Consider the following 23,360-nt stretch of genomic DNA (forward strand, 5'->3'; position numbering starts at 1 on the left):
AGGCCACTCAGCGGTGGCCCCACTCCCCCAGCTGCTGCCCTGGACCAGGCTCTTGGCAGGAACAGAGACAGTCTCCCCTGCCCTCACGGAGCACCCAGGCCTGTGGACCATCAGGACTTTTCTCCTCACTGAAAAGCCGCTTGGGAGCCACTGGCAGGCTGCTGGGAGGCCCTGGCCATGTTCCTTCCCAGAGACGGTCTAATTTCTCTGGAGGCAGCGGTGCGCTCCCCAGGTGACATGAATGAGCGGAACGCGGCCCTTCCTGGGGAGATGTCGGCGTCTTTATCACAGGTGCCTGATCCAGATCTCGGCGCAGCTATTGTGGGTGTGCGTTCACAGCTTGGGGACTGTGTGACGGCGTGTTTGCAAATTCCCATGTCGCTCCTTCAAAACACTAGTGCTCGTGACATTTACATGCCTACCCGCATTTGCATCGGGACTGCCATCTCCCAACTTCTCTGTGCATCTCTGGGAGATGTCTCATTCCCTCGGGGTGGCAGGGCAGGGCTGTGACAGACCCTCACTGGCGCGTGCATGGCTGGCTTCTCACTGCAGCATGAGTGTCCCCGGTATCCCCTTCCAGGGATGTGTGCAGGTGACCAGCCTGGAGAGGCCTCTGTGGTCACTTGGCCCTGTTGTTTCCCACACAGGACACTTGCTCCCACTCTTAATAGACTCTGCAGACACACTCCAGAGATGGGGACTTACTCCCTCTTGGGACGACAGACTTTATCTTGAGATAGCTTTCCCTGTTTGAAAGATCTTCCTTAAATTTGCTAAAATCAAACTTTGCCCTAACTGATTTCTTCTCTCTGGCCCCCAAGGAGGCAACGACCCTGTCTCTCAGGGCATTTGCTGAGGTAGAGAGGCCTCTCTGAGCCCAGGGAGGGCAGGGCTAGACAGGAGGGGTACAGTCCATGAGAAGTAATCCAGCCGTCCCAACTTGAGAGTTGGGGGTAGTGGAAGAAAGCAGTGGTCGGGCTGACGCCTGGCTCCCGGCAGAGCTGTCTAGGTAGACAGTGGGCCATTAACTAAGAGAAAATGGGCAGGAAACAAACAAGAGGGAGGTGTCAGATGCTCACTTGGCTCAGCACTGAGCGGGAGGGAGGTTGCCTGCAGCACTCATCCCCGGGGTTTCTCTGAGAGCGGCCTTGGCCACGAAGGCAGAGGTTCCCCTGGCTTTTCCTAAGGGTGGGCCTGTGATTCCTGGGCCTCTGGTCTCAGCCATCCTTCCCTTTCTGCAGGCACCTACATTGGATGCTTCAGTGACGATGGCCACGAGAGGACTCTGAAAGGAGCTGTGTTTTATGACTTGAGAAAGATGACTGTCTCCCACTGCCAGGATGCGTGTGCTGAGCGGTGAGTGCTGGGGCCCTGGACTGTTGATTCTAGTGGGAGGAAGGTCCAGGGAGAGTTCCAGAATGAGGAGGCATATCAGCTACCCGTTGGCTGTCATAGCATAATTAGAACTCACTGATCAGATCCCAGTTTTCCAGAAGAAAGAAAGTTTGTTGGCAGATGGCCTGGGTGCCGGGAGCTGGGTGCTGGGTGATGGCATGGGTGCTGAGAGCTGGGTGACCACCTGGGTGCTGGGAGTTGGGTGATGACCTGGGTGCTGGGTGCTTGGGTGCTGGTGCTGGTGCTGGGTGCAGGGAGATGCGACTTCCAGTCCAGCCATAGCAGGGACTCAGCGTGTGACTTTGGTGAGTTCTTTTCCTTCTCTGGGCCTCAGTTTACTTATATGTTTTACAATAAGCTAAAGGGCTTTAACTGAGATTTCTCTGAGAGGATCTTTCCAGCTCTGGTAGGAAAAGTATTTTCACCTTGTGTCTATAACAAGATTTACTGTTTCTGATACTTCCAGCTCACCCAGTGGTTGCCAGATACTTGTCATGTGCCAGGGGAATGGTCCCTAATGTCAAGGCCCTCACAACTGACTGTGTGTCTGTGTGTGTGTGCAACACACACACACACACACACACGCATCTGAGAGAGGTGGGTTAAACAGAATCAGACTTCCCTCTTCAATTATTTCTCCCACAGATTTTTTTTACCTTTTTTTTTTTTTTTTTTTTTTTGAGACGGAGTCTCACTCTGTAACCCAGGCTGGAGTGCAGTGGCACGATCTCCACTCACCCACTCACTGGAAGCTCCACCTCCCAGGTTCACGCCATTTTCCTGCCTCAGCCTCCCGAGTAGCTGGGATTACAGGCGTCCGCCACCACGCCTGGCTAATTTTTTGTATTTTTAGTAGAGATGGGGTTTCACCATGTTAGCCAGGATGGTCTCAATCTCCTGACCTCATGATCTGCCCGCCTCGGCCTCCCAAAGTGCTGGGATTACAGGCGTGAGCCACCACGCCCGGCCTCAGCTTTGTTATGTCACATAAATTCTTTCCACAGTCAGCCAGGTAGCAATTAGTTATCCCCATTTTACAGATGGAGAAACTGAGGCTGGAGAAAGAAAAGACAAGGTCCTTACATAAACATACGTTATAGTCTAGATAAGGTGGAAATAGGATGATACATTCTCTTTTCAGTCTCCTAACAGATCAGGAAACTGAGACTCAGAGATGGTAAGTGATGTTCAGGGTCTCACCGCCAGGACGTGGTCAAGTGGGGACTTGAAGCTTGTGTTTGGATTTTCAGTCTGGGCTTTTCGCATCTAGATCCACTGATTTGAAAGTGTTGACTGCTTTCTGTAGCTGAAGTCCTGTGTGATTCATTGAGGGTTCCGTTTCCAACCTTTCTTTACCTACGGTGTTACAACTAGGTCAAAGTAAGTAGAGAAATGGCTGTGGAGATGGGGGCTGTGCAGTAGGGCCCATGTGTAACAAGATGTGACATGTGGCAGGCACTTCAGACCAGCTCATGGCCACTCACCAGGGTAAACTGTTAAATTTTTAGAGTTGTTGTGAGCCCATTATAAAACCACTGGGAGCTTAAAATCTTCTACAGTGGGAGTGTTTACATCACAGAAATTGGCAAACAGTACAAACCAGAGCTCTCCCTGTCGCATACTGAGAACCAGCTTACAGGCACATCACAGATTTAGTTAGACCCATTATAACCTGTAACCACGGCACCCTGCAGGGCAGAGCTCAGGGCTGGCAAGAGGGACCAATGGGGCTGGTTCCATTCGTTTATCACAAAGGAAAGACTGTTCCCTGAACTTAGCCAGGTGGCCCTTGAGTCTGGCTAGAGACTGATTCCTAAGGCCAGCCATAGACTGATGGCTGTGGCCCCTGCCTGTTCACCCATACCCAAACTCAGCTTCAAGTCCAGCCCGTATCCCGACTCCAAACTCAGTAGCCATTGCATGACCCATATAAATCCTCTCCACAGTCTGCCAGGTAGCAATGAGTTATCCCTCTTATGCAGATGGAGAATCTGAGGCTGGAGAAAGAAAAGACAAGGTCGTTAGGGCACATGTATACATATGTAACTAACCTGCACGTTGTGCACATGTACCCTAAAACTTAAAGTATAATAAGAACAAAAACAAAAACAAAAAAACATACTTTCTAGTCTAGATCAAGCTGAAACAGTCTGCAGTTTACACCCCAGCCCTAGCTCTAGGCCAAGGTCCGGACTCACCCAGGCCGTCTCCCTGCAGGTCCTATGTCTACGCAGGCTTGGAGGCCGGGGCGGAGTGTTACTGCGGGAACCAGCTGCCAGCGATGAGCGTCGGGCTGGAACAGTGTAACCATGAGTGCAAAGGCGAGAAGGGCTCTGTGTGCGGGGCTGTGGACCGGCTCTCCGTGTACCGTGTGGAGGAGCTGCAGCCGGGCTCCAGGAAGCGTGAGTGTGCCAGCCTTTCCCTGAACTCTGTCCGTCCCACTCGCTCTGGCTGCCTGTCCCCCACAACCTCTCATTCAAACTACCTGGGGCAGAACCTGTGCCAACCTCTGCTCTCCCTTCCCTATTGCCATCACTGGACAGGCTCCTGGCAGGGCAGGGATGGGGCTAGGGTCCATCAAAGGCTTAACTGCTTGAGTTCATGACTGAAGCATACCTTTTCTTGTCCCTTGCAGGAGAGATAAACTGATTAGGAGGCCTGGGTATGCCTCAGACATGCTGTGTGGCCGCCAGCAGCTCACTGCCCCTCTCTGAGCTACAGTCTATTTTGTAAATTGTAGAGGGAGACGTAGATTTCTTTCTTTTTTTTAATTTTTATATTTTATTTTTTATTTTTGAGACAGAGGCTCACTCTGTCACCCAGGGCAGGCTAGGGTGCAGTGGTGCAATCTCAGCTCACTGCAACCTCCACCTCTCCGGTTCAAGCGATTCTCTTGCCTCAGCCTCCCGAGGAGCTGGGATTACAGGCACCTACCACCACACCCGGCTAATGTTTTTTGTATTTTTAGTAGAGACGGGGTTTCACCACATTGGCCAGGCTGGTCTTGAATTACTGACCTCAGGTGATCTGCCTGTCTCGGCCTCCCAAAGTGCTGGGGTTACAGGCGTGAGCCACGCACCCAGCCAGGAGACCTAGATTTCTAGCAATGGTGTGAGCCAGATAATCAGAAAATTCCCTAACTATAAAGCACTTAGAAATGCTGCATAAAATTTAGCAAACATTATTGTAAATGCATAGCTGAACTAGCAGAAAAGTAAGGCAATCCCTTGGATCCAGAAATGAAGAAAGAACAAAGACCCACAGTGGAGAGAGTTAGAGATAGGCTGTGTGGCCGTGGGGCTCAGCGGAGGGAAGTCGCCAGGCTGCGTGGCCATTCTCTTTGGGTCTTAATGTCCAAGCAGGATTAGGGAAGGAGGCCTTGGGCTTCTCAGGGTGAGGAATTGGATTGAAACTTCTGTATACAGTGGGATGTGATTTGACTGAAATGTAAATCAGCGAAAGTTTAGATGAAAAAAATATATCTCCCACCCATTCAGAGAGTTAGAACAAAGCTTGTCTGTCTTGACCTGATTCAGGTGAAGACAAAAATCTTCCTAAGAATTTGTAACCACAGGCTTGCATTTGTATGCATTTGGGGGTTCAAATTTATATGATCTGCCTGAAAGTTTCAACGTAAAAGTTGGCTCTGGGCCACCTGGAGGTTCTGGCAGAGGCAAATGCAGTGTCCCCTTGAGAGCTGTGCCACCAACCCAGGCGTAGGGGTGCCCAGAGGTGAATTCTCACTGAGTGCTGAGCCCGCAGTTCAAAGTGGTAGAACTCAGGAGGAAACAATCAACCAAGCTGACACGTCAGGCAGCAAGATTGGACTCCAAGGAATTTCAGTGCAAAGGGCTGTCAAATAGAGATGGGCCTGAAGGGGCCCAGCTCAAAGGAGGAATTGGAAACTCAGGTTTGTCCTCACTGCAAGATGATGAGCACAAATCTGCTTCCTCTAATCACAGAAGTCTCCTTTATAAAATAATAGGGCTGTGCACTGTTGCACATGCTGGGGGCCATTCTTTTCATGGTTGGGAGAGGCAGGTTGGGAAGGAGTCAGAGCCTGGGAGACCACCCCTACCACTGGCAAGGGTAGGACAGCGGTGATGGAGGCAGAGGCACAGCCCAGGGTCCAGGCTCACTGACTCATGGACACGACCGCCTCTGGTCATGCCCTAGTAACAGAGCTCCAGGAGAGCTGACGGATTAGTTCAAGAATGAGGCAGAGCCCAGGTAAAGAGGTATTGGATCAGCTGGACGCGGTGGCTCATGCCTGTAATCCCAGCACTTTGGGAGGCCAAGGTGGGTGGATCACGAGGTCAGGAGTTCGAGACCAGCCTGACAAACATGGTGAAACCCCATCTCTACTAAAAATACAAAAATTAGCCAGATGTGGTGGCAGGTGCCTGTAATCCTAGCTACTCAGGAGGCTGAGGCGGGAGAATCGCTTGAATCTGGGAGGCAGAGGTTGCAGTGAGCCGAGATCATGCCATTGTACTCCAGCCTGGGCGACAGAGTGAAACTCTGTCTCAAAAAAAAAAAAAAAAAGATATTGGATCAAAAGCTGAGGCTTCACAGGGGTTCTGGGAGGGCTGTCCTAGCAGGGCGTGAGTATTCCAAGCAGCACAGAAGCTGAGCCCTGAGAACTGTGGGTGAACCTAAAGGCCACCCTGACTGGCAACTGTCTGTGGGTCACAGTGCCAGGGAGAGCTGCTCCGTGTTTGACCCCAGCTGACCGGGGCTTCTTAGATGCCTCTTGCATTCAGACAGGATGTGTCTGGGAGCTCAGGGGTCCAGATGGGGCACTGGGGACAGGGGCGGAGAAACTGACAACACACCGTTTAGCTGACAGGTTCACTAGTGACACCATTAACTTGACAGTTTCTCATCGACACCTACTCTGCCAGGCCCTGACCTCGCGCAGGGGTTTGCCATGGCACATGGGCACAGTCCTATCCTGTCACCTGGACATGCAAATGGGCTTCCTGAGGACCAAACTGCTCCACACTGGCTTCTTGGAGCTTTTATTTCTTTGGTTTCAAACAAATTCCTGCCCGCAAGTAAGACCAATTCTATATGTGGACTCCCGGCGGCCCTCCCAGCCCTGTCTGCGTGCCGTGTAATTGATTCTGAAAGGCAGTTGTTTTGCTTTAGGTTGCCCATGGATTAAGAGACAGATGGTCCAATCATTCAAGCCAGCCCTAGATCCGGAGTTGGCTGGACTTGCTGTCATGGTTAGTGTTGAAGATGGTGTCCTAGCTGCCCCTTTGGGCAGGCTGTGGAGCCCCCCGTGAGGTACTCTTGCCTTCCTGCCCCCTTCCTGAGGGGATGAGCTGACAGGATCTCTCTCAAGAGGTGACCAGGTGACCACCATGGTGAGCTGCAGCTTCTGCCAGCAAGGAGCATTCACAAGGAGTAAGACCCATGAATTTGCTCCCCAGGTTGGAATCAGAGTGGGTTCTGAGCAAGTCATCAATGTCTTCGCCTTGGAGGCATCATTCTGCCAAGCGACCCTCAGGCTCCCACCTGGGGAATGAGGGAGACTGGACTGTACCAGGTGACAACCTGTGTCCTGAGAGTCGCATCAGTGAAGTGTGGAGGCAGCCAACACTTCCTTATTTAGTGGCTCATGGACCGCTCACCTGTTGCAGTATATGCAGTGCCTTCCTGCTTTATCTCATTCAGTTCATTCATTCGCTCAGCACGTAGTGGGCACCTGCTGTGTGTCAGGATCAGGGCTTGGTGTGGGGAACACAGGGGTCACCCAGGATGTAGCTTCCCCCCAGGAGCTGTGTTCTGGAGGCCTCATGGCCCCCTTTTGTCCCTCCCTGTGGCCCAGGGCTCACTGAAATCTTGATCCCTCCCCCATCTCTGGATTGTGCCTACCCTGATGATTCTCCCCATTGTCTGTTCTATCCCCGTGGAGCTGGTTGAGGACCAGCGCCCAGTCCATTGAAATGTTTGTTCTTTGGGGCATCAATCATGCCAAAGAACAGGAAAGAGTTTTGTGAGCCCAGCACCTGCCACCACCCTCCACCTTGACACCAAAAGCCGGGGCAGACACACGGTGATGGAGAGACGCGGCCCCATCAGGGGATGTGCGTGGGTATACGTTTTTCCTCATGACAACCCTAGGAGCTATGCTGTATGTAGGTGAGGAAATTGAGAGTCTGAGCCCGAGACATGGCAGAGTTGCAGAGCTAGTCACTGGCAGTGCAAGGACTTGAACCTAAGCACTTACGACCCTAAGCCCTGGTGTTTTCCCCACACTAGGCTGGTGTCTGTGCCCTAATAGGTCGTGCCCTGACACGTGGACCACAGGTGCTGTGGTCAGTTGAGATGGGCTTCCAGATCCAGGGTTTGGTCCTACTTGGCAGATTCTGGCTGGTGAGAGGGTTTCTGTTTGCACCACGTGGTGTGGCAGCTAGAGAGCCGGGGGAGATGGGGAGCCCTGGGAGACCCCGTGTGGAGAGGAGCATGCGGTAATAATCAGGATGCCATCTAGAGAAACCCTGATGAGTCTGGAAGAAATACGAGCAGTTGGTGCAAGAACATTCCAGAAAGTTTGTTCAGCTCCAAGGAAGCCAGCTAGGGCACTGGACTTTTCCACCTGGAGGTTCTACAGAGCAGCAGGAGGCTTGGCAGGAGGCTTCTTTGTAACATGGGCTTGAGGAGTGTTCCTAGAAATTGAGTGGGAGTTCAAGATCAGAGAGAGGCAAACCTTGCAAAGAGGCAAAGCAGTGGTATGACTCCAACGGCACAGCAAGAACAAACATGGCCGGGTTTCAGATTTCCATGTCTGCTTTTCTTTTAATGCGTCTTCCGGGAGGACATCGAATTTTTCACAATATCAGCCTCTCAGGTCACCTACCATGGAAGGAATCTGGCACCTAGTAAATGCACCGTCCAAATTTGTTGAAGGCAGGAAGAAAGGAAGAAAGGAAGGAAAAGGAAGGAGAAGGAAGGGAGGAAGGAAGGAAGGAGACGGAAGGAAGGAAGGCAGGCAGGCAGGCAGGCAGGCTGGCATTATGGAGAACTGGCAGAAGCAAGAGAGGGAAGGAAGGAAGGAAGGGAGAGGGAAGGAAGGGAGGGAGGGAGGGAATGGAGAACTGGCAGAAGCAAGAGAAGGAAGGAAGGAAGGGAAGGAGGGAGGGAGGAAGGAAGGAAGGAAGGAAGGGAGGAAGGAATGACTTATGGAGAACTGGCAGAAGCGAGAGCTGAGCGCTGCAGTTTCAGCCAAGTGGTCCCTTGTAGATGACCCTGGATGGTCAAGGTCCTGATGCCTGGTTTCTCTCAGAAGCTCAGCATGACTATGTCCCAGCCAGGGCCGTTTTCCCTCCCTGATTTGAACTCGCCTCATAAGTTTATTTATACCTGTCTCAGGACCTAAAGCCAGCATTTTCCCTGGTGACAGGCACCAACAACTGGACACCATCTCTTACCAGAAACCCCTCTCTTTCCCTCCAGGGCGGACCGCCACCTACCGCGGGTGCTTCCGACTGCCAGAGAACATCACGCACGCCTTCCCCAGCTCCCTGATACAGGCCAATGTGACTGTGGAGACTTGCTCGGGCTTTTGTTCCCAGAAAGTAAGACCAAATGATAATTTCACAACCCTTTCCTTTAAGAGTGTGTGGTGGTCCCGAGAGTGGGGGGCACATGTGCTGGGCTGCGGGTGTCCCCTCTGGCAGTCCAGATAGGAGCAGAGAATGGGGGCATGGATGGGAGGCAGGCATACACCGGGTACCACAGAGGGAGCTGGCAGGGAGCCCTTTGCCTCTGTCCACCATGTGAGGCTGGGTGGGGAATTATCAGTAAGGCTTGTAAAGCCGAAAGGAGAGTGCCTTTCTGGATGCGAACTCTTGGCACAAGTGTCAGATGTTAAATTGACTTGGTTCAGAAGCCAGAAGATGCTGGCTCGGGACTTGGGGATAGCTGATGGATTTTCTGTTATTGGTGCTGACAGTGTTGGGCCGTGAATCTGATGACAGGGGCTGGAGCTGCACTTGCATCTTTGGTTCAGCCTGGGCTGAGGGGTAGAGCGTGACCCCATGGAGGGGCAGGGCTAGGCACCAAAGGCCACTGACCCCGCATTGCATGGTAGCTCTGGGGTGGGGAAAGTTGGTCAAGGCCAGAGAAGCCTTGCAAAAAGCAGGGCCTGGAGTGTGTGAAGCAAGGCTGGGGAGACCCAGCAGACTGTGTCCGAAGAACATTGAGATCTTGGGCTGGAGTCAGGCAGACTCCAGATTGGGGTGGATGCTAAGGCTCTAGAAATGGCCCTCGGTGGCAGTAGGCTTGGGGCTGGGGCTGGGGCTGTTTCACATGCACTGGGATTGCAGTACCCTCAATGTGGCTTTGGTACTTGGCAATGTAATGGAACAGGGCTAAGGTGAGAGGATGGCCTTGGCCAGGATGATGATGACGATGATGACAATCAACAGAAGCTGCCATTTGTTGATCACTCATTCCATGCCAGGTACTGTTCCAAATGCTTTTTGGGTTAACTTATTTAATCCTCCTAACAACCCTACAGCTAGGGACTATGATTATCTGCATTTTCCAGGTGAGGAAACTGAGGCAGAGAGTTTGAGCCGTATGCCTGAGGTCACACAGCCAGTAAGTGGTGGGGTCAGGATTTGAACTCAGGTAGCTCCATAGTCTGCTGTGGGTTGAAGGGTGCAGGGGTGGACTTCAGTGACAGCAGATGTGATCGGATCTGCAGGAGCAGCACAGCCATCCTCTGCTGCACCCCCCACTCCCGCTCTCCTTGCTTCCCGTGTTCCTCTGCACTCTGGGGACACCTCCCTTGGAGGGGGCTGGGGAACAAAGCCTTTCATATATGCTTTCTTCTTGTCCAAGTGCATCCTTTGAAGTGGCTCTCCTGCGTCACCAGCATTTCCAAAGCCACAGCCAAGGATGTCTTGGGCATCAGGGCACCCACGACGCAATGAAATGAGCCAAAAAGGCAGTTTGTTGATTTGCAGACATCTGGCCTGGGGACCTCTTCATCCCTTCTCCTCCTCATGGGAGCAGAGCGATGGGTAGAGGCAGCAAGGATGCGCGCTCAGCTGCCGGCCCTGCTGGTGCTCTCAGGAGGATGAGCCACCCTCCCAGGGCTTCCCTCGCACCTGCAGCTCAGAGCAGTTCCCTTGAGAGGCCCTCTTGTTGGAATCAAAGGAACTCTGTGGTCCAGACCAGGCTGAAGGCAGGCCTCCCTTGAACAACCAGCTTGGAGAGTCCTGCTGTGTGCTGGGCATGGCACTAGGAGCCTTCCTGCAGGGGGTTATCTGCTTTAATCCTCCAAGTAGCTCCCAATGGGAGATACTCAGATGCCTGCTTGCTGCGAGAGGCTGGGCAGGTGTGCAGAGCTGAGAGCCCTCACACACAGGCACAGAGCGGCCGACTACAGCCCCTGCTCCTGACACCACACACAGCCACACACAGGCACAGAGCAGCCGGCTTTGCAGCCCCTGCTCCTGACACCACACACAGCCACACACAGGCACAGAGCGGCCGACTTTGCAGCCCCTGCTCCTGACGCCACACACAGCCACACACAGGCACAGAGCGGCCGACTTTGCAGCCCCTGCTCCTGACGCCACACATAGCCCGTGGTTTTACACACTGCTGCCATTCGGCGTTATGGAAGGGGGAAGAGATGGAGAAGATGAGGAGGAAGAGGAGGGAAAGAAAGGGATGGCCATTGTGGCCATGAGCCATTAGTGTTTCGGACTAGTTTTAAATAGGAACATGCTTACTTGGAGCACAATGAAGACGCCAAAGGGCATAGCAGGGAAGCCTTCCTCTCACTCCATGCGTTTCCTTGCCTGGATTGTTCTGGCTTCTCATGTCTACTTCCAGAGAGACTGAATATTCAAGCAACTGCATCCTTGCCCATTCTGTAACCAGCCCCGCAGCCGGGCAGGAGCTGCACCCGCCCTTCTGCACTGAACTCTTCACCGGACAGCCTGTCTTGGAGATTGTCTCACATCGCAACACAAAGTGCTTTCTCATTCTTTTTTACCATTACACGGAGGTCCTATAATTTATTTAACCAGTTTCCTGCTGTTAAGCATTTCGCCTGTTTCCAGCCTTCACAAACAATGCGGCAGTGACTACCTGTGTATGTACGTAGATCACTTTGTGTGAGTGAATCTGTAAGAAAAATATTCCTTGGAGATGCTGGGTCAAAGACTGAGTGTCTTTATCATTTTGGTAAACTTTGTCAAGTTGTCCTTGGCAAGGATTGTATTCATTTTACACCCCGATCAGTGATGTGTGAGGGGGAGGCAAGCCATCCTCGTAACCCTTCTTTTGTGTGTGTTGGGGGGTTCAAAGCAGCATTTTAGGCAGATGCCTCAGTTTTCTGGGGCTCCTCCCTTTGGGTACCTCATTAGGGCCCAGAGAGTTCTTTTTTTTTTTTTTTGAGACAGTGTTCTGCTCTGATGCCCAGGTTGGAGTGCAGTGGTGTGATCATAGCTCACTGTAGCCTCTGCCTCCTGGGCTCAAGTGATCCTCCCACCTTGGACTCCTGAGTAGCCGTGACTACAGGCACACACTACCATGCCCAGCTAATTTTTTTGTGTATTTTTTGCAGAGACGGGGTGGGGGGCAGTCTCACCAAGTTGCCCAGACTGGTCTTGAACTCCTGGGCTCAAGCAATCTGCCCTCCTTGGCCTCCCAAAGTGCTGGGATCACAAGCATGAGCCACTGTGCCCGGCTGGTCCAGAGAGTTCGTATTTGTGATTGCAAACAAGAATTTAAAGGCTTATAACTCTTCAACTTGTATTTTCAGCCTTCCTTCATATTTACTGGCATAAATCCAGACTGCTGCAGTTTCACACTGGAGCATGTGCCAGAAGATTCACGCAGGCTCTTGGTGTCTTGTGCTATCACACCTTAGCACCTTGTCCATCTCCCCTCACAACACATTTCAAGGACAAGTTCCCTTCTCTGCTCTGGCTGGAGCAGTCGTGAATTGTTTGGGTCGGAAATACATGGGAAGGGCATCCAGGTTTCTTAGAAACAGCCTCTGTCCTCAGCACTCACAACACTGGAGCCAGTGTCGACACCTGATCCTTATCCGGGCCGCCTCTGCGTGGTCGGATGGGACTGGGAGGGTGGTGTTTCCTGAGTTCCATTGTTTAGGGCTGCAACATTTGCAGCTGTGAGGAACAGAGTCATCCTTTCCAGCTTTAAAGTTTAAAGTGGGTATTGGCAGCGCATATTTAGTGGGACTTTGCAAAATGCAAATGCTGAGACGGTGGGCACAGCCAGGGGCAGGTGACTTTCACTGGTGGCAGAGTAAGGGCAGCGCCTGAAGCGGGTGAAGAAGGCTTGGAAGGAGGCTGAGAAAGGAAGATGGTTGCAACTTTTGGAAAGGGTTGGAGCTGGAGGATGTGGGGCAGTGTCGGCAGGTGGCTGAGGGGATTAAGGAGTGTGTTCCACGAAGAGACAACTGCTGAGCAGGAACCAGGTGGCGGGAAAGCAGCCCAGGTGGCCCAGCGTGCAGGGTTACTTGGGGTGCTGTGAAATGTCAGGGGGCACAAATTGCAGAGGGCCTTGTGATACGAGAGTTATTAAGAAGTTATTTTAGGCAGATAGTAAGGTTCTGGGTGGAAATTTTCCTGTAATAAGAAACAACCCCCAAACCATCTCTTTTCTAACAGAAAAGGCGGCTTAAAGGGCCAGGCACGGTGGCTCATGCCTGTAATCCCTGGACTTTGGGAGGCTGAGGTGGGCGGATCATGAGATCAAGAGATCGCGACCATCGTGGCCAACATGGTGAAACCCCGTCTCTACTAAAAATACCAAGATTAGCCAGGCATGGTGGTGCCTGCCTGTAGGCCTAGCTACTCGGGAGGCTGAGGGAGGAGAATCGCTTGAACCCTGGAGGCGGAGGTTGCAGTGAGCCAAGATCACACCACTGCACTCCAGCCTGGGTGACAGAGCGAGACTCTTCTCAAAAAAGAAAAAAAAAAAGAAAAGAGAGAAACTGGGTTCACTCAGTATGGTGATTCCCGCCATCTTTTCCTTGTTACCAGGTGTACCGAGTGTCATGGCCACCTCCAGATAACACCATGTGTTCAGAACATCATGGCGACCTGCATTTTCATATTAAAGGTTAAGGTGGGAGGGCCAGGTTTTTCAAGGGCTACGTAAATGACACACCTGGTCAAACCAATCCCCTGGGTCTTATGGAACTCAGACACCGCCTCCTCCAGCATCCCAATATAAGCAGCCACTTTTCCACTGCACACGGGGTTTTCTCTTTGTTCGAATTCCCCCTCCCTCTGTCTGTACGGGGAGCTGTTTTCTTCTTCCTTCCTTCTTTCTTGCCTATTAAACTTTTCACTCCTTAAAATCACCCACGTGTGTCCGTGTAGTTTTATCTAAACCGGCACGAGACCAAGAACCCTGGTGTTCCTCCAGTCATCAGAGCCGTATCACATGGATGCCTGCCTCAAGGTTTAGACTTTCTTCAGTGGGTGGGAGGGCGCTACTGTTGGTGTGGCGGGGAGGGGCTGATATGGCTTGTGTGGCACTTTATAGCTGCAGGTAGGATGTTCTGCAGCAGGGAGAGGATGAGAGCTAATAAAGAAGGGAGTAGGTCTAAGAGACACCACAGGGTTGGAATCCACAAGAGAGGATGTGGGGGCATGAAAGAAGGAGTGGGAACCCCCAGAGAGGAGGATGAGGCATGGATGGGGTTGGGGGTGGGGTGGGGCAGCTGACTTGTCCCATGCAGGAGGGAAGTTCTCCTTGGATCCTTCTGGGATACAGCATTTCTCAGGGGTACCCTCAGAGATGGCTTGGCAAAGTTGCCACAGAAGTCGACCTGTGACCTGGTTCTGGAGTTAGGGATTTCAGATAGGGCAAGAACAGTGCCCTGGATGTCATGCGTTTAAGTAAAACCACCGTCTGACCAACAGAGCGAGCCTTTGGCTCCCAGATTGTCCATTCATTCTCCTTTGTCTCACCTGTGGATGTGGGCGTAACTTGAACTCAAACCGTCTGTACTGTTAGCCACTCAGCTCTGAGCTCTGCAGATGCCTGGCAGGGGTTTTGCTGGAATTCTGACTTCACTCTAGAGTAGGGGTTCACAGCCTTGGATCTGTTGGCATTTGGAGTTGGATATTACTCATGTTGGGATCTGTCTGTGCATTGTAGGATATCTAGCAGCATCCCTAGCCTCTACCCACTAGATGCCAATAGCACATCTTCCCTCAGTTGTGACACACAGTCCCCATACATTGCCGTATGTCCTCTGGACGGTAAAATCACCCCTGGTTGAGAACCACAGCCCTGGAGAGCCACCTGAAGATGCCAGGCAGCCATGCCCAGTCATGGCCCATATCCCCGTGGGGCTGAATCCTGTGGAGCAATGGTCTCTTCCAACCATTGTTGAGGATGGAGAAGCAAATTCTGCCTCTAGCATTGAGGTCTGATGGATGTGAAATTGGTTGGAAGTTGATCTGACCCAGACCTGCAGAGGCCAGAGAACTCTTTGCAGGAAATGGTATCCTGTCTTCCCTCCTGAATGTTGAGGGTGGCAAGAGAGGTGAATTTGGGGATGTCTGGCTGTATTTGCCTGCTCTGAAGTGCCAAGCACATCCTCTCTGGCAAGGCCAGTGGTGTGGAGGCTGCCTGGCAGTCCCGGTGGCAGCTTTATCTCATCCTAATTTGGCCGAAAAACAAGCTCAAATGTCCTATGATGTGGGAGTGGTTAAATGATGCCACAGCCATACAGTGGACTATAATACAACCATTGAAAATGTTTTCAAAGACTTTGATGATGGAAAATGCCCACAGTAGAATGTTAAATGGGGCAGAGCTGAGTCTGGGGGTAGGAAGCTAGGGGCTTAGAGCTGGCGGGGAGCGGCAGATGTGAGAGGCGGGGCTTGGAAACAGGAAAAGAGGAGGGGGTTCCTTGTAGTGCCCCCACTTTTGAGCACCATCTGAGGCTTATTTGTGGCCCCAGATAAAATGTCTACTGTTTTTTGCTAGTTCACGAAAATGGATTTGGGGAGCTCCAAGAGTGTAGTTTGACAGAAAGAGAACATTCCAGGCGATATCTGCATCTTAATGATCTGACTGTCTGCCAGCAAGAGGGACTTGACCAATGTAATGTGTTTTTAAAGCCCAGTCCAATGATCTTGTCTAATTTCCTGTGATTGTACTGGAGATGGAAAGAGACCTGCTCATTCTCAGTCCCCTTCATGATCCTATTTGCTCCTATGTTTCAATGCAAGGCGAGAGTGAGCAGGGGGCAGCTTCGATATTTGCATTGCTACCAATTCAGATCTGGGGTAATTAGTTTTGTCTCCTGATATTTGTGCTCAAGTAGATAGGCCATTTGTGGAGGTGCTCCGAAAGGAGGCTGATGAGCGAAATCTAACACCATCTGCAAATAGGTTACTAATGTGAGACACTCCACCAGCGATTATACCTTGTGATGTGAGGTTTGTTCTCCCAGCTGCTGTTAGTGATTCTACTGATAAAGGAATCACAGGGAGAGGAGGGAGAGAGGTGTTGAGCTTTCTTCTTTCCCTCTTTTAGCCTCTTTTGGGTGTCTAAATTCTTTATGCATTAATCACCTGGATGTTTTCCCATTGACATTTCTTCTAAGTTTTTTTGTTTGTTTGGCCATTTAATGGTGGTGCTCACCTAGCCACCTTTCAAATGGAAAAGCATGCATTAATATGGAACCTGTTTGTTCTCAGCTGGGCAGCTGCTCTTGCAAAATGCACTTGGATCCCAATAGATTCAGTCTATCCAAGGTAGCCTTATGGTCTCCATGGGGCACCCAAGTTCATGTCTTTGCCAAGGGTTGGGTCTGTAAGAGTCTGGGTTTTGTGAGCCTTGAGAGTAAGAATTTTCTCTTTGACAAAATGCTGTAATCATTCCAAGAGCTATTGGATATGCTTTGAATTGCTTATAAAAAGTCTGTGGTAAACCTTTTGATACTGTACTCTCTGTATTTTGAAAAACACGTATTGTTTGTTTTTTTGGGGGGTTAACACATATCTATTTTAGAGAATTTGAAAATTTTCCAAGTACAGAAATAAAAATAGAATGCACCTGTAATAACTAATAACACTGAACATCTTTTTGGTCTTTTGTTCTAGGTATATCTCTACGTAATTTGTTTTATAAACATTGACTCATTCCTTCTCACATTTGTTCCTTTTTCTCATTGAATATGTTGTGAGCATTTTCTTTCACTGTGCTATGCCTTATGGCTTATTGGCATTCTGTCCTCTCCTGAGGGACATTTAGGCCATTTCCTTTCTTTTTTTTTCTTTTTCCTTTTTGCTATTATAAACAATGCTGCCACAAACATCCTTGAAAATAAACCTTTGAGCACACTCATAAGTATTTCATCGGGCTATATTGGCAGATAAGGAATTGCTGGGGCAAAGGATACGTACATTTTATATGAGCCCTTTTAAGACTTTTTATACATTTTGGGAAGTGTGTCTTCTAGCCTCATCCTTCTGAAGCTGGTAAAAGGGCTTCAGAGTCATGGTAACCTGGGTTCATATTCCTACTCTGCCACTTTCTCATTTTGTGATCCTGGCCAGATCACATAATGCAGAGCCTTAGTCTTCTCATCTGCTAAATGGGATTGGTGGAGATGAAAGTGCCTCACCAGACTGTGATGAGGATTCAGTGACTTTGTGGACACGAACGGTTTTGTGATTTATGTTTTGGGGTGTGTCTGGAGTAGCGAGTGTTCCAGACAATGCTTATGATCATCGTGATTATTCAGCATCCCCTAGTTCTTTCAGTGTGTGTGGGATGTTTGAGAAACTTCCTGGGATGAAGAGCCAGTCCTTTCCCAAGTCAGTGGAAGGCCAGGGACCTCAGGATCCCAATGATTGGACGGTTCTGAGTCACACCGTGTTTCACAGACTCTTCTGTCTGAAGGATGTTTGTTTGGCTTTGACAGGGAGGGTGTTGCCTGGGGTGGTTGGTGGGTTAAGTAGGTCTGCTGTCTGGGGCTCAAGTCTTCAGAGAGCCATCCGCCCCTGGAGACATCCCACATCCCACAGGGTCCCCTGGAGACACTCTGACATTTGCCACAAACAATCATGTTTGGCCTGCTCTCATATGCATAGAGTGGATATTGCAGCCTCTGTTTAGAGTGTGTGCTACAGTGCACGGAGAAGGGGACTGGTGAGTGCACTCTTTATGTGGAGAAAAGTGGATACTATGGGGGTGGGAGGAAGCCCCTGCCTCTGCCCCCATGCATTTGCCTCCCCTGGACTCAGCCCATCCATGTTTACTGAGTATCTACTCTCTGAAAGGCACTTCAAGAGTATTTCAATCCCCAGATGCACCATATAGATGGAGGAACCAAGACTCAATTCAGCTAAATTTAAACTCACACCTATAGACTCCAGAGCCTGTGTTAGCCCATTTGCATTGCTGTAAAGGAATACCTGAGGCTGAGTAATTTATAAAGAAAAGAGGTTTATTTGGCTCATGGTTCTGCAAGTTGCATGAGTATGGCCCCAGCATCTGCTTCCGGTGAGGCCTCAGGAAGCTTCCAATCATGGCAGAAGGTGAAGGGGGAGCCAGCATATCTCATGGTGAGAGATGGAGCAAGAGATGGGGAGGAGGTGCCGGGCTCCTATAAACAACCAGCTGTCCGTGAACTGAGAGCAAGAACTCCCTCATTCATGACCAAGGGGATGGTGCTGAGCCATTCATAAGGCATCCCTGCCCCTATGATCTAACCCTCCCACCAGGCCCCACCTCCAACATTGGGGGTCACATTTCAATATGAGATTTGGAGGGGACACACATCCAAACTCTGTGAGAGCCCTATAGTCTTTAAACTGCCCCTTTTACAGATGATAAAGCCAAGGCTCAGAGATGCCCAGTTGCTCGTTGGCAGTCCACGGATGGGATTCAAAGCCCACAGTTCCTGATGACAAGCTTTGGGTTGGTTCCACTCCCAGCATCTGCCTCCCCAAATCACAAGGCCCCATTCCCAGTTACAGCATCACTGGACAAGTTTTCAGCCAACCTGACATATGCCTGAAAGCAAAAGTCTGCCTGCCTTGTCCCAGTCCTTAAAGTCATCTTTGTGGGTGTCTTCTTTCCTTTTTGTACCTTGAATATCCAGATCTGCCTCTGGAGTGAAGGGAACTGCTCTGGAGGCAAGAGACTGGCAGAGCTAACCTCCGTATTGGTTTGCAGATTTCACTGGAAACCCAGCACATCCCAAGCACAACTTGCCTCTCGGGAGTTGAGCTCTGCTGATGTGGCAAGGTCCTGGACTCGGAGTCCAGAAGGCTGGCTCCTTTTCCCATTCACCTGGCAGGCTGGGCATCCTGGGCTGTTCACTGCCGACCTCCGAGCCTCAGTTTCCCCTTCTGTGATCCCTGAAATCTCTGTCATTCTGTGTAATCCTGGGGATCCTAGAAAAGTGCTCAAGGAGGAATGAAGATGGAGGAGATGATGCCGAGAGGGGCTGATTTGTTACAGAGGTCCCGCCTGGGACCTTGCTTCTTACCTGGAGGAATGTTCACTCCTTGACCTAGTGGCCACAGACCAAGCCTCCCGCATGTAAATCCCCGCCAGCCCCAGAGCCCTGCCCTTGCTGAGTCATGACCTTGCTCTAGGCTGAATGCCCACCCATACCTCAGCCCAGCCCAGCACTAGCCCTGCGTCCAGACCGAGCCAGGCTCAGGCTGTAGATGCAGGATCAGGATGAGGATGCGTATCTTTCTGCCCTCGGACACAGGCTGAGCCAGCTCTTTCTTTAACCCCTCACCTGTCTGATTGAAACAATCCCAAATCTATCTTCTCACTTTCTTTTTCTGCCTTGTATTCTTGGATCCTTTTTTCCTCTTCTTTCTCTCACTGAAGCACCCTTTCTCTCTCTCACTGAAGCATAGGGTAGGGTGCGGGGAGCAGGGAAGTTGGCAGAGAGATAAGATTCATCAATATTTAATTTTTATGGAAATCATGTCCTAGAAATCCCCAAGAGGCTGAAAATTGTTCTGTGTTTTCAGCATCCAGTGATGTTGCTGGAGCAGTGATATTGTAAATAAAACCACATTACTGTCTGCGGCTGTCCTGTCGCTCTGCAAACATCCGGAAACTTGACAGTTTAATCCACTCAAGGAAGCAAAAAAGGTTCGGGTCACTGCTGGGGGCAGCCCATTCTCCAGTCCTGGGATATAAGATTGTGAGGCATCAACGTCAGCGGGGCTGTTACCGCTGGGACGGGAGACGGAGCCAGCGTGCCTTGAGTAGATTTACCATGCTGGTGAATTTTTTTTCCTCGGAACAGGAATCCCAGGACAGCAGAGCCCCCTCTGGGCTTTCTAATGTGGGGAAGATTTGCTTAGAGATAGCGGGCTTTCTTCTCCCTCATACCTGCGGTACAGTTAACCCAATGACCAGCAGAAAAATCAGACCCAAGTTAGTTTCCAGCAGCTTCTGGTGCGGTTGGGATTTGGAAGGGACATTCATTTGTTTCTTCATTCGTTCACTCATTCATTCATTTCTTCATTCATCAAACATTTATTGAGCATCTGCCATATGCAAGGCACTTTTCTAGATTCTGAAAATATAACAAAGCACACAAAAAACACAACAACCCTGCTTATGTTCTTGTGGAAATAGGCAGACAACAAACCAGGTAAATAAGTAAATTATATAGTATGTTGTATGGTGATCCATGTCATGGAGGAAAAGGAAGTAGGAATCATAGGTGTTTACCCATGAGAAATGCAAACTGTTTTGGACTAAAAGGCTTGCACAAGAATGTTCAGAGGAGCATTATTCACAATAGCTAAAAACCGGGAACAGCCCAGATGTCAATCCACAAGTGGATGAATCAACAAACCAGTGCATCCTTGGATGGAATACTACACAGCAATGAAAAGGAATGATCCACAGACACAGATAACAACATGAATGGATTTGACAAATATTTTTCTGAATGAAAGAAGCCAGGCACACAAAAACATGTACTGGGTGATTCTATTTATATGACATTCTGGTATAGATAAAACGAATCCATGGTGATAGAAATCTGAAAGGTGGTTGCTCTGGAGAGGGAAGGAGGACGGTGAATGGGGAGAGGGGCCCCTGGTGTCACGGATATGCTGCCTGTCTTGATTGAGTGGTACACCTGGGATCAGAGCATGTCATCAGATAGGTTATTACACAAAACTGTAAAGCATGGTGAGGGAATAGGATGTGTTGGTGATGGTGGGAAGAGTTCGCAACTTGAAAAGGGGGTGGCCAGGGAAGGCCCACGGAGAAGGTGACTTGAAGAAAGTGAGGGAGAGAGCTATGAGGGTATCTGGGTGAAGGGCATTCCTGGCAGGGGGAACAGCAAGTGCAAAGGCCCTGAGGTGGGATCATGAGTGGAGAAGTCAGGGAACAGCAAGGAAGCCACCGCATTCATCAACTTGGCTGCTATGACAGAGTGCCACAGACAGGGCAGTGTAAACAACAGACATTTATTTTCTCATTCTGGAAGCTGAAAGTCTGAGATCAAGGTCTCAGCAGGGTTGGTTTCTTCCGAGGCCTCCCCACTTGGCTTGCAGACGGCAGCCTTCTTACTGTGTCCTTGTGTGCTTGTCCCTTGGTCTGTGTGTTGGCTGTATCCTAACCTCCTCTTCTTGTAAGGACCTTTGTCAGATTAGGGCCTACCCTGATGGTCTCATTTGAACTTAATTATCTCTGTAATCCCAGCACTTTGGGAGGCCAAGGTGGGCAGATCACCTGAGGTCAGGAGTTCAAGACCAGACTGGCCAACATGGTGAAACCCCATCTCTACTAAAAATACAAAAAGTAGCGAGGCATGGTGGTGGGTACCTGTAATCCCAGCTATTCAGGAGGCTGAGGTAGGACAATCGCTTGAACCTGGGAGGCAGAGGTTGCAGTGAGCCGAGATCCTGCCACAGCACTCCAGCCTGTGTGACAGAGTGAGACTCTGTCTCAAAAAGAAGAAGAAAAAAAAAGATCCTACATCCAAATAAGGTCCCATTCTAAGGCCCTGGGGTTAGGACTTCAACATATGAATTTGGGGGACACAGTTCAGCCCATAGCAGCCAGCATGGACAGAGGTACCTGAGACACAGACGGGCCACTGTGTGCCATGGACACCTGGACTGCTTGTTTCTGCTGCTCCCTGATGAAGGTGTTGGTGTGGAATGAGGTGGGATGAGAGTTTTGTGACAGAGGGTGGATGAAGCTGTAGAGGCCAGAGGTGGCAATTCTTGAAGTTGCCTTTCATGAATTCACATGACCGGGGAAACTTGCTTCTGGAAAAGCCAGCGGTGTTGAGATTGAGGGTCAGGCCCCAGCTCTCGCTTTCCATAGAAGAGTGGTGTAGGGGCCGTGAGGATGGGTCTAGTTGGACGTACCACCGAGTCTCAATAGCCTATTGTGCACTTATTCACAGCGCAGGTGCCTTGGCTTGAAGAAGGACGAGGAGAGCGGGGAGAGGCTTTCTTGGGGGCTGCTTGGCACCTAGGAGAGCACGCGGCCTGTACTTATAAGAACAGCCTGACAGTGGGGGGCAACCTCCAGCAGCATTTCCCCTGACTCCCTCCAAAGATACCTGCCCTCCTGCCAATGCCCCAGGCCCTGCGTCATCTTCGCTTGCATGGGACACAGGCTGTTGTCTTTTATGAGTGCCCAAATCCTCAGCTTTACCTAGCCATGCTCAAAAAATGCTATTGATTTTCTTTTTCTTATTTATTTATGAGATTTTTGCTGTGAGCAAAAAATAAAAAGGTTTGTGCAGTGTTTCCCTTAGCAGTGAGAAGTTTTCTCCACCTACTGCCTCCCTCCCTGGCACACACACTCACAGATTACTCTCTCATCTCTCTACGCTCCAAAAGTCCTAGCATCTCCCGACTGTAGGATGCAGAGAGGGAAGAGATGAAAAGGGGCTAGTGCCTGGGGCAGAGTGAGGACTCTCCCATACGTGAGGGAGAGGTGGGTGGATACATTTTCGAGCAAGACATAGCTGATGCCCAGAGGGTTAGGGAGGTCGAGAATGACCTCTTCCTCCTTGGAAGTATAGCATGCCAGGCTCAGTGCTGGGCACTTTGGACCTGTCTCATTTAGCCCTCACCATAAACCTACAAGGCAGATTTTATTACTTTTTTCAGTGATGAAATTCAAAGAAGTTAGGCACCTTGCTCAAGGGTGCCTAGCAAGTAAGCTAGAATTCACTTTCACAACTTCAGGATGCCAGCTCTCTTCAATGTGTGGTGCAGCCTCCCCAAAGGGGAACAAGGACCCACTTAAGAGACTGCTGGGATCTGGGCTGGTCCATAGAGTGAGACGACTCCTCTCTCCTACCCCTGACAGGGCCCCCCTCCATTTTGAAGAATCCCCCTTGGGCTGAGCATCTTGGGTGGGAACAAAGTCTGTTCTTCTCCACCCCTTCCATCTTTGGAAAGATGACTGTATGAGAATCTCTCCACCCTGCAGTGGGACATCTGGCATGAGAGTTGGTTTTGGTCTCTTTCCAGGGAGGTGGCTGGCCAAGGAGGGCCAGAGGGAATCGAATCTCAGTCCCCTCTCAGGGCTTGAGGTCTGTTCATTAGTGGTGTGACACGTGGATCCTTGGGGATGCCCTATGTCAGCTGATCTGCCCCGCTCTGTGCCATGCGGACATCAACTCATATGGATGCCCCTGCCCAGAGTGCCATTTCTATCCCTGGCACTCCTGACAAATGCCTTGGAATCTCAAAAATATGATTTCAGCCTCTGCCCCCTGCTTTCTGCACATCACTCATCCCTCAGTCATATTGCTGCTCATACTGTTGACTTGTCATGGAACCAACCAAGTAGGGCTGTGCTTATAAGAACAAGGGCTACTTGAGCTACTTGAAGCTCACATCTTGTTGAGCTTTGTCTCCCCTGGAATTGGGCACAGAGCACAGTGGTGGAAGGATGGTGGTCATCCCTGTGGATTCCAT

The 23,360-nt window shown here is 50.5% G+C and overlaps 1 protein-coding gene across 6 annotated transcripts in view; it reads left to right on the forward strand.

Moving 5' to 3' along the window:
- Positions 1-23,360, forward strand: part of WSCD1 (WSC domain containing 1) — a 55,859-nt gene that overhangs the window by 17,600 nt on the left and 14,899 nt on the right. For 4 of the 6 annotated variants that reach the window (XM_054459500.2, XM_054459499.2, XM_054459498.2 and 1 more), the window contains exons 3-5: positions 1,245-1,359; positions 3,616-3,800; positions 8,863-8,984. In XM_054459500.2, the coding sequence (XP_054315475.2) occupies positions 1,245-1,359; positions 3,616-3,800; positions 8,863-8,984 (422 nt within the window). Of the gene's footprint in view, positions 1-1,244; positions 1,360-3,615; positions 3,801-8,862; positions 8,985-13,439; positions 13,751-23,360 lie in introns of those variants that run through there. The other 2 variants (XM_063657063.1, XM_054459501.2) reach the window with 1 other exon arrangement.

Source organism: Pongo pygmaeus, chromosome 19 (genome assembly GCF_028885625.2).
Source record: "Pongo pygmaeus isolate AG05252 chromosome 19, NHGRI_mPonPyg2-v2.0_pri, whole genome shotgun sequence".
In the NCBI taxonomy this organism is placed as follows: domain Eukaryota; kingdom Metazoa; phylum Chordata; class Mammalia; order Primates; family Hominidae; genus Pongo; species Pongo pygmaeus.